The following is an 11,647-nucleotide window of genomic DNA, read 5'->3' on the forward strand; positions in this document are numbered from 1 at the left end:
CCTATAGATTTTAGCGTTTTAAGCTCTGATGTCTCGAGAACTTATAAAAAAGGAATGAATGATCAATTTCCTCTCAGTTTTTAGAGAGGAAAATATGTTCAAGCAAAACGACTCTATTCGATTTGCAGAGGAACTCACACTAGAAAGAATAGGTTACTCTTAGTTCTTTTGCTAAAGATGGTTTTCTAACGTACCTTATTGGAGCCGCAGCCATTTGTCTCTTGCCGGTTTAGAAGCAGGTGTTGCTCAGGTCGAAATTCCATGCGAATCAAAATATATGCTGCATCTGTCATTCCTGGTAAAATTGTTAGTATGCACTTACCGTCAGGATAAAGATCATGAAACTGAAACACAAAAATTGTGTACAAGATGCAAACACATAATATGTTATGATATAAATAAATTAACCTAGATCAATTTTTTGACCAAGCCAACATACAAATTCATCAGATATCGAGAAAATGAAAGCTGAGATACATAGGAAAGAGAAACAAGAGATGTTATGTTTTACTACCAATTGAGTTGCGCATCGAACTAAATGACTGTATGGTAATACTTCCCACGTGCAACAACAGTTTATTACACCTTCGCTAAATCATGCCGTGAATTGAGTAAGTCAAAGGCTGTGTTATACCAAAACCAGCCTACGGAAGTTCAATCACCAAGGTATTAGCATAAAACAGTCGATCAATGCATAGGGATCCCAAATAAATGGATATCTATAAGCCCATAGACTTCTCAACCTTCTGAATTTGATTCAAGAATATCCATGTCATCTGCAAAACATCCCTTTTGATCATTCACATATCTAAAGATATGATTCAGTGTGTCAAAGAAGCACTAATGAGAAATTCCGAAGGGAAGAGACAGATTTTACCATGACATGCGGAGCAATTCTCACACAGTAGACAGGAAATCCAGTGTAAAATTTGAAAGGACCACCGGACTTCAGAGTCTTCATGGCACAATCTAATGACCCAGTGTAGGGATACTTTCCATTGGCATCAGGCTGCATCTTCTGTATTTGTGTTTTCACATAGTCAAATGGTAAACTGCAAGCAGATGCAAAGAATCCAGAAACAGCACTTGCCCCTGGAGATGAAGAGAGGGTAGCATCAAATCAATCTATATATATTATAAGTGCTAAAAACCGTAATTCTGCAAACAATATAGAAAGAATGTCCAAAACACAAACAAACACTAACAATACCCAGAATATAATCAAACACTAACTAAATTCTGCTAGATGACCTGATATGGTGAAGGTCATGGGCAACCACATTTTCTTGGTTACAAAAAGGTTAGAATGGTAGAGGATCCAAATATCCAGAGGTTGAGAAGTCCAAAAAGATGCACTCTCAATTTTAACTTCTGTCAATTAAATGCATAAGCTTATATAATAATTTTAAGCTTCAAGCAAACGTGAGAACAAAAACGAGGAGTCAACCATATAGAACATCCTTAGTTAAATCAAGAACATTCAAATCTCTATTTATATTTTCTTGTACAGTCTTCTTAGGTGTTCCTCTACCTCTCCTCAACACTAATCCCAATTGTCTCGCCTTATCTAATCATAGTGTGTGTGTGTGTGTGTATATATATATATATATATATATATATATATATATATATATATATATATATATATATATATAAGTCTCTTTAGAATATCTTCATACCATTTTAGACAATTCACTCACATTTTATTTTCTATTGGAGCTATAACTAACTATTGAATGAAAAAAAAAAATTCCTATCATTTCTAGTAATTCTGCATCTCCTAATCAACATTCTCATTTCAATAACAAATATTTTGTACCTGTCCTTTTTTAACTGCCCTAATACTCCAATGCATAGAAAATGAGTGACCTAATAATTGTCTTATAAATTTTTCTTTTAGTTTGAAAAGCATTTCGCTACTCTCCACTTTGATCACCCATCTTTTATGAAAATATCCTTCTCAATCTCTCAATCTTATTTAATAGTATATGCAAAATATTTAGAGCTTTTATTTCTAAAAACTTCTTGTTCATCCATCCTAATTATATTCTTGGTTCTTCTATTGACATTACTAAATTAACATCTCTGTAGTTTAGTCCTAGTCCTATTTAATTTAAGACCTTTGTGTCATCAGTTTTGGTTCTGTTCAAACTCTCATTAATCACAGCAATATCATAAGTACATAACATGCCATAATGAGAGTTTTTATAGCATATCACTAGTAAGTCTGACTTTTACTAATGTGAATAATAAGGATGTAAACTTGATCTTTGATGTAATCCTATAATAGCACGGCATACTAGAATAAATATTGAAAAGATGTTTGCTAGGATAACATCCGTAACTTATAACACCGACTAAAGCACTGCTGCAAAAAAAAAAGGAAAAGGATATGATAACATCTATACAAATGGATCAAAACTAATTAACAGGAAACTATGAAATGCCACGATTATCATCATCCAAGACTTCTGCTAGACTATGTTTAGCAATTTAGAAAGCATCATAAGCCTAGAAGACAAAGTTTTCACTGCTTTGAAGAGTACATAAATCCTCCAAGAGAGACTCGAGATTATCAATGATGTTAAAAATAGATTACTTGCTATGTAACCTAAGAAGTCAATTTTAACCAAGATCTAAATTTTGATGTGGTCATAAAACCCATGCGACTTCCAACTCCCGAAGATTTCTTAGATGGAAGCAAATTCACAAGTAAAAAAAAAAATATGATGGCCCTGATCTATCAAATTGTATTTGTCCAAGCCTCAAGTGACATAAAGTGGGACCACTAAAATATGTTGTTCCCACTGCATTCTTTGAGGCCACAACAATTAAAGTTGAAGAAATCAACCCCATGGAAAAAAGAGAAAAAACCTCAGCAGGAGTTTTGCAAGTTCTCCACAGAACTGGAAGATCTTTTCGAGATGTTCAAGCATATTCAAGAGTTCAATGTGACTTTTGTAACTTTGACTAAACTAATTCACCCAACAACAACAACAAAGTCAAAAGTCCTAACTATCTAGGGTTGGCTACATGGATCTTTTGCTGCCATTGAGATCTATAGAAAACCATATGTTTAATTAAGTTTAAAATATTTAAATATTTATTTATAATTTCTATTAAGGTTTTTTTTAGATTTTCCTCTGTCTCTCCTCATACTATTAACATTGATCATTTTACCTCATCAAACTACCACATCCACAAATCTCCTAAACACATATATATATCATCTTAAACGATTCTCTCTTATTTTATCCTCTATCAAAATGATACCTATTTGTTCACGAATAAAAATATTTTGTTTTCTATCTTTCACAGTAACTCCATACATCCATCTCAATATTCTCATCTCAGCAACATAAATTTTTGTATATGTTATTTTTTAATTATCTAACGCTCAGAACCATAAAGCATTTTTGAAATCATAATTGTCTTATAAAATTTTTCTTTCAATCTTAATGATATTCGGTGATCACACAAGACTCTTGACGCTCATCACCATTTTAACTATCTTGTTTTTACTCTGTGAATAATATCTTCATTAATCCCTCAATCTTGTTGAATAATTAATCCAAGATATCTAAGACTTTTATTTAAAAGAAACTTCTTGTGTATCCAATGTAACTATATTCTGCTACCTATTCCTAGAATTATTACAATTGCATCTCATATATTTAGTTTTAGTCTTAATCTGAAACCTTCACTTTTTATGGATTGCTTCCATAACTCAAATTTATAATTAATTCTTCATATGCTATTATCAACTAAGAGAATAGTATTCAACTAAGCCAAACCAATTTACCCGATCAAGAATTTGATATGAAAGATGCCAAAAGAGGACAATCACTTAATGACCCATTAATATTCCAAAAAAAGGATAAATAATTTACATATTTTTTACTTCACAGTATCTTACCAAGAACTGTGCTAACTTCACCAAAGCCAAGTGAGTCCCTGAATAGCTCAACACTCTGGTCATACGAAGCAAGCATACCCATATTCAATGACATTGCCCTTACTACTGTAGGACCTGCACCTTTCCATAAAGCTAGAACCCCTTCATCAGCAATAATACGATAGAGTGCATGGAAAGCATTTTTATAGTTTCGTCGCTGTGCAGCAGGTAAAGTTGCATCAGCTTGCATCCTGATTAGTGCTAAATCTGCCGGACTGCCTATGCATGCTCCGATTGCTCCAGCTGTAAGACCAATAGCAGCTTTCTGAAGCAAAGGCAGTGGTTTGCCATCATTTGCCTCAACAGCTTTGTTTGTCAATACCCTAAAGAAAGAAGAAGTCACTGGCTGACTACAAAATTGACAAAAAATAGTATTGTTGTAGTACAACACAAAGAAAAAACTTAACTACATCATTAATCATATATTTCTTTATACTTCAATCTAGATGCATAACAAGAATGTGGTTGCAAATGGTATTGATAATTAGGTTCTAATATCAAGATTTCACTAAGTAATCTTCAAAATGGAACATGACAAACAAGCATTAGCCTTGAGATTATACAATTTACACAGACCAGTTTCAACTGTGGTTAGAAAAAGAAAATCACAGCAGATTGAGCACGAGGCTGTCAATTAATGTAAGCTTTAATATCTTCATCTAGAATGTAGACTTCCCCTAAGTCATTAAACAAATAGAAACATCTTACTAGAAATACTCCATATTTGCATTTCACCTAGTTACTTGAATATAGTATCCTTTTGCATCGTTACATGGACCAATTTGTAGAAACTGATATTTACTGGTCCAATTGGTATTAAAAACTTTGACGGTAACATACGCATCTTGCAATCTCAACTAGTACAAATGATCACGCTGTCTTGGAACTATAAGGTGGAGAACAAAAGGGAGAGTAGAGAATATCTGAATGTTTTATCAAAACACAGTAATTCTCTAATGATATTGCTGGACATTAACTTACAGCAGGAAACCAGTAAGAGTTTTTCACGAAAGCTTGGAAGACAGTGGAAGGGAGATTTCACAACAGCAGTAAAACGGTAAGAGAAATTTTTTATGCTTGGCAGGAAGTATTTGGGCTTTGATAATCAAAAAGCACAATCATTCTGAGAGTTTAGTAATTGAGGAAATAGGTAACCTTTGTTGGCTACTTGCAGCAATTTACGATAGCAACCTTTCTTCTTTATAATTCTTTATGGGATCACTTGGCCAATATTAATATGAGCAGATTTCCATGGTTTAAATGTGGTGATATAAATGTGATTTTGGATCTGGAAGATAAGACCAAAGATATACCTTTTAAACCCACTCAATCAGTTTTGTATTTTCAGAATTTCATTTTCAAAGATGGACTAATTGACTAGTGTTTCCTTGGTTGATGTTTCACATGGTGTGACTATCATTTTGGAAGCTCTACAATAACGGTTAAACTTGATAGGATTTTTGTTAGATGAGAATTGGAGTTGTATTTTCAATGATGTTATGGTTCAACATCATTCGGATTTTGAACATTAGGACTCCAAAATATAGTACAATCATTTACCTGTGTTGATAACAGCGGGCCAAGTAGATAGGAACAAGTCTAAGCACAGGTTGTTTGGATTGGAAGCCTATTGGTGAAACTTGGGAGTATCCTGAAGTAAACAACCCTGTTAAAAAGTGTTGCTTGCAATCATGATAATCCTCTTAACCATTATTCATCACAAGCCTACCAAACTTAGTCATCCCTTGTTCTCTAGGAATGCTTCGTGTAGGAGGAATCTAGATGATAAGATTAAAGAGACAATGGAGGAAATCTCTAACATAGAGCTTAAAGATTATAATGGGTCGCTTATTGAACCTGACTGTATCAGACTAAAATGGCTTTGTTGCCCTAAACCACTAACTCAATTAAATTGGTGGAATAGAGCCAATATTCAATGAATGGGAGGGGTGATAGGAATATCAAGCTCTTTCACAAAATGACTAATTTCAAGAGAAGTAAAACACCATTAATTTGATTGTAAATGAGGATGGCATCTCATTAACTGATGGTAACTTAATCCTTTCTCATTTGTTGATTGGTACCATGACCTTTGTATGGCACTACTCCATTACTCCTTATTGGAGGAAGTGTCTTTCTGTTCCTATAATACCTAATTCTGATCATCATCCAATGTGTTATCATTTATCCTTAAAGGAAAATAATTCTGCCCTTAGTCAAATGGATATGGGGAAAAATCCTAAACAAGATGGTTTCATCATTGATCTTTTAAAAGGCTATTTGGACATTGTTAAAGACAACATTACTAAAGCTTTCTCTAACTTCCATTCTCAATGTTCTCCCAACTAGTTGGGATAAAGCCTTTTTAGTTTACACCTAAAAAAGTTAACTCTTGCAAGGTTGTAAGATATAGACCCATTGCCCTCTGTGATATTTTTTTGCGAGTTCCTTGCAAAATTTCATTGCACATTTATCAAAAGTAAACTTGATTCTCTTTTTCTACATAATCAATCGACTTTTGTTCTTAGTAGGAATACTCATAATGACATTCTAATTGCTAATATGCTGGTTCATACTATAGACAAATCCAAAGGACATTCCCCTAATATTTTAATCAAGCTGAATTTGGAGAAAACATACAATGATATCTTAGAAAGCAATATTTGAAATGCTATTTTTATGAATTTTCCTTCAAAATTTAACCTGAACTGCTAATTTTATGAATTTTCCTTCAAGGAATTTTGGGGCTAAAAAACTGTTGCAGATTGTACATCTTGTAGAGCCAACAAACCGAACAAATAGACTATAGGGCAATATACGAGGCATTGAGAAGAGCAAAGCAAGAAGGATGACGAAAAATCTAGGTTCACTCAGATGCAATAGAAGTAATTAACTGTATTAACAGAACTAGCAATGTTGCATCATACTGAAAGTTGGTTATGATTTTTTGGAGTTAGCTTGAAGTGTAAATGTGGTACAATTTAGCAATAACCCTAGAACCGTGAATAGGATAGCACATGCATGCAAATTTTTTCTGAGGGTGATGAAAGTATTTTTTAGTAAATAATGAGGTCTGTTTCAGGAAAAAAACTCATTTTAACTGAGATAAAAAAAAGTTAAAAATAGCTTATAGCAAGAGTTTAATGAGTTCCTAAGCAATAAAAAAGTCCAGAGTGCTAAAAATGTGACTAAACTGAAACTGTACAGATTCCACATATAACAATAAAAGTAACAGGAGTGAGGATTATCGTCTGACAATAAAAAGCACATGGATTTTAGGATAATCATCCCCTGAAACCAAACAGAACCCAGTACTCATTCTGCCTAAATATGCAGACAACACGAATAACAACAAACATAGTGTGGCAACCTTTAAGTCATGTTCAATTCTGACAAAAGTAAAACTGAAACATTAGTCCAATATAGCAACCTGAGGAGATTTCTGGAAAAGTTATCAGCTAGGCTGTTATCTTAATCAATCCAAAGCTTTAACTTGCAAACCTTAGGAACATATTAAGTATGCAAGGCCAGTTTTGATTTACAGATAATGCCAACAAATTTCACATCATCAGATAAGACTTCTAGTATGTAAATTAACCAGATTGTCAAATGACTAATTTCATGGAAATAAGGGAAATTTTACCTAAAGGAACCCAATCGTGCAGTTGTATAAGTAGCTTGTCTAAGTAAACCAGCGGACAGTCCCTGATGCAAAACAACACATCAGAATGACAAAAAAAATGAACCGATACATGAAAAATAGACTCCAACAAAATGAAATCAGTTCACAGTTAATTGTACTATTGAGATACTCTTTTATGTTTTATATATATGCTTTGTCATAAATATTTGCACATCATATGAATGGTTGCCAAGCTTCTTATAAATTTCATATATGATGATCATAGATTGTCTATATTTTGTATATACTAATATATTAAAAGTATATGCACCAATAGTCATGTCTAAGACATGTTGTATCCTACTTTTAAATTAATTGTGATGTCAGCAAGTATCGTGTTTGATTTTTGTTTCAAGTCCATGTCCACACCTTATCTTCCAACTAATCCCAACTAGGCTTAGTTATTTATAGACTCTCATCCCATTTCTCTCCTATTCCTAAAGAACTAAAGAAGGGGCTTATGATCACAAAAACTGAGAGAAATGAAGTTAATCCTGTATGCCCACATAATCCCCCCTACTATAAAATTAACAAGTCTAACCTATATTATTCCCATGTTAAAGTTTCCTACTAAATAACCTTAAGACTACCTATATGAGTTTAACTAGAAAATTAACAAGTCTAACCTATTATATTATTCCCAATTTGACTCCAAATAGAAGAGGTTGTCCAAAATTTCCCTTGAACATAAAGATATTATATGAAATTTGTTAATACAAATAAGACAATAACTCCTTAGGCAGGAAGGCTAGCTTGGACTGAGATCTTTACTCGATACTTAATTAAGTTCTTGGCTTGAATCTTGACTTGGGGATGGTGTCTTTTGGGCTAAGGAATGGATTTTCTATTTGACTGTTGTTAGACCAGCAATACTTCATGGATATGAGTATTGGATGGTAAATAAATAATAAATATAAAAATTTTGTGACGATGAGATAAGAATGTTGAGATCGATGTTTGGAATTACTAAAAAAGATAAAAGATAGAAAAAAAATATTTTTATTCGTGAACAACTAGATGTACTTTTGATAGAAAAGAAAATGAGTTGGAATCATTTAAAATGGTATGGACACGTGCTAAATACCAGTGTCTGCCGTACCGAAGTGTACCGGCCGTACCAGGTGGTACGTACCGGTCTGCCAGGTACTCGGTACGCGGACTGCCCTGTACCGCTACAGTACTACAGTACTACACTGTAGCACTACTGCAGTGCTACGGTACTACACTGTAGCATTGCTACAGTATCGGTCCGCCCTGGTGTACCGCTCGGTATACCGGTACCGTACCGTACCGAGCCCGGGTCGAAACTCCGGTACGATACGGTATAGCGGACCTTGCTAAAAACCCCTATAGATGGAGTTGTTAGAAAATATGAAACAATAACTAGGAGAGGTAGAGAGAGCTAAAAAGAGTCTTCATTTAACTTACAATATGACATTTTACAAGCTCAATGGCAACAAAAATGATTCATATAGGCGAGTCCAAATAGTTGCAATATTACAACTTTGTTGTTACTGTTACTGTTAATTGGATCTTTCTGTTCATCCGGATCAGTGTTGTAAATCAAGCCATCATCTCATCAACTTCTTCACGAATATAACCCTAATGTATTTGCAAGATGCCTATCACTGGTAGTTTGAGGCAGGAATGGGAAAAAACTCCAAATTATTCTAACTCGGGTTGCATAGGTTTTGCATCATAAAACAAACCAAACAACTTTGATCAAAATAATCAATTCGAGGTATATCGATTGCCAGAGATATACTTATTTAACATTGTAAAAATTGCATAGCAGCACATGGTTCTATTTATGGACTGCTATTATACTATATTTAAATAGAAAATGCAAATTTTAAATAATCCTTGTACAAAAGAAGGATTAGTTTTGATTGAATCATTTAAGTTAAGGTTCAAAGGATCAGTATTGGGTTTCAGTTGAGTGCAGCGTGGCGCAATCCACTGAAACAGATTTGTGCACAATGTTCTGTATGTTGTATCTTAGTCCAGTGGAGCATTAAAGGGCTGGTTGTTGACAAGCCAATTATGCCTAAACCTTCCATCAGAGATGATGTTTAACACTAAAGAAAATTGCTTTAGCACAATATTCATCACAAGAATAGCAATGATCAGAAAGCTTCCAAATCAACTGAGCAGTGCACATCCATCTCACTTCCTACTGAATAACAAATGCTTTAACCATTCTTTTTTTTTTTTATTGAAGCCTATCTGCTTAACCAAACCATACAAGCAACTATGCCCCCACCAAACTCAGAACTGCATACCTATTCTGCTAGAACAAATACAAAATAGTAGGTCAGCGATTTACTAATCCAAAAGAGACTTAGGATGACACGCACATTAATTGTTTTACTCCTGATATTTGAGGAATTAGGCTCAACGTCAAGAGTTACACAATCAATAGCAAAAAGGAAAACAAAGATTAGTGACAGAGACAAAAGAATGTCGAGCGAACCTTGTAAAAGGAGCCAAACCCTTCGTTGGCAAGCATGTTCTTTGTAACTTGGACAGCTGACCCCTGACCCAGCTGGATCCTAACCTGGAACCATAAAAATTACCATCACATGAAGGAATCATAACCCCGAACAAGACTACCATACCATATCATTAATTAATCCGATCGACATGTTTTCCAGCATCACGACAACAAGAACATCACCCTTTCGCTTAGATCCGGACAAACATTCTAAAGAAGCTTTCAGATCATAAAATATCCTAAAGGACCTCATTTCTGCAAGCATAACCAGAGCCCTTCGAGTCATAGAATGGGAGAGAGGGGGGGAGGAAGATCTGTGGTGTACCTTGACCATGTCGATGGGTTGGATGACACAGGTGGCAAGCATGCCGGAGACGCCGCCATTGACGAAGGGCTTGACGGTGGTCCAGACTCCGGACTGGCTCTTGGGTTTCCCCTCGGCCATCTCCACTCAAATTCTCGACGCGAGCGAGCGAGCGAGCGAGCGAGCGCGAGAGAAAGGAGACAGACCGCACAATACAGTCCAGACGAGCGGCGACAGAAAAATGAAGAAAACCTATTTAACTTTAATTCTTTTTAATATATTTATGTTTCAAAATCTGAAATTTATTATTATATTTAATTTATTTCTTCCATATATATATATATATATATAGGTATTTTTGCAGAGACAAAATTATCCTAAATTTTAATTTAGGATATGTGTGTATCCACCAAATATTTAAAGACTTCATTTATGTCGTTGATAATTAAAATTTAGAATATTTTTCTTTCTCATTTATTATTTTACATGATAGTTTTATTTCTCTTCTTCTCGCTAGTACTATACACTTGGAACTTAGGAGAGAAACATATATTTTAGTCTTTTTAAGGAAGATAATAACAGATATTTTTTCAATGAACTGATGAACACAGAGTAAGCATATGGGAAACTTTTTATTTTATACGGGAACATATTTTAGAATTAAAATTAGAAGAATAAATATTTATTTAATTCGAAAGAATATATTTTTAAATTTTGATTTTATTTTTTTTATTTTACAAATTGAAGTATTTTGGGTTTCAAATTTATAATTAGAAGCATTCATGTTACAACCAGTTCAGGTGGAAGACAGTAGATTAGGTGGGAAACCTTTAATGCCAAACAGCCTTACATATTACAACCAGTTCAGCAGATGTATTAATAAAAGAAGGTAGGAAGTATGCAGATTACATCTTCTATCCATGTAAGTCTCCACACAAATGACAACTAGGATATAAAAGGAACAAAGCATTGAAACAATTGGCAGATTCTGCTCTCAGAAAAAGCAGATTCTTCTTTTTCTGAGAACAAAAGCACAGATGCAGACACCCATTATCCACAGCATCCAATTCACCATTCATTCCCCAGCAAATGGATATTATCCACACAATTTCACATGTAATTTTCTCTCTGTATGCATATATTTTGTGGCAGGAGAAAGAGGAAGTGGGACAACAATCAACCGGACAACTTTGCTTGGCAGTGTCATTTTCA

The 11,647-nt window shown here is 34.2% G+C and overlaps 1 protein-coding gene across 2 annotated transcripts; it reads right to left on the reverse strand.

The window, feature by feature from the left end:
* Positions 1-385: 385 nt before the first annotated feature.
* Positions 386-10,668, reverse strand: LOC103971030 (mitochondrial dicarboxylate/tricarboxylate transporter DTC). 2 transcript variants are annotated; one of them, XM_065154299.1, is made up of 6 exons: positions 10,457-10,668; positions 10,111-10,194; positions 7,599-7,660; positions 3,917-4,278; positions 878-1,092; positions 386-789 (listed from the first exon to the last, which is right to left on the reverse strand). In XM_065154299.1, exons 1-6 carry the CDS (start codon positions 10,574-10,576, stop codon positions 739-741), a joined length of 894 nt encoding a protein of 297 aa, XP_065010371.1. In that variant the 5' UTR covers positions 10,577-10,668; the 3' UTR covers positions 386-738. The 2 variants fall into 2 exon arrangements, with proteins under 2 accessions (XP_065010371.1, XP_009383236.2); XM_009384961.3 differs by having other exon boundaries at positions 386-776; positions 10,457-10,667.
* Positions 10,669-11,647: the final 979 nt, after the last annotated feature.

This window comes from Musa acuminata, chromosome BXJ3-6 (genome assembly GCF_036884655.1).
Source record: "Musa acuminata AAA Group cultivar baxijiao chromosome BXJ3-6, Cavendish_Baxijiao_AAA, whole genome shotgun sequence".
Classification (NCBI taxonomy): domain Eukaryota; kingdom Viridiplantae; phylum Streptophyta; class Magnoliopsida; order Zingiberales; family Musaceae; genus Musa; species Musa acuminata.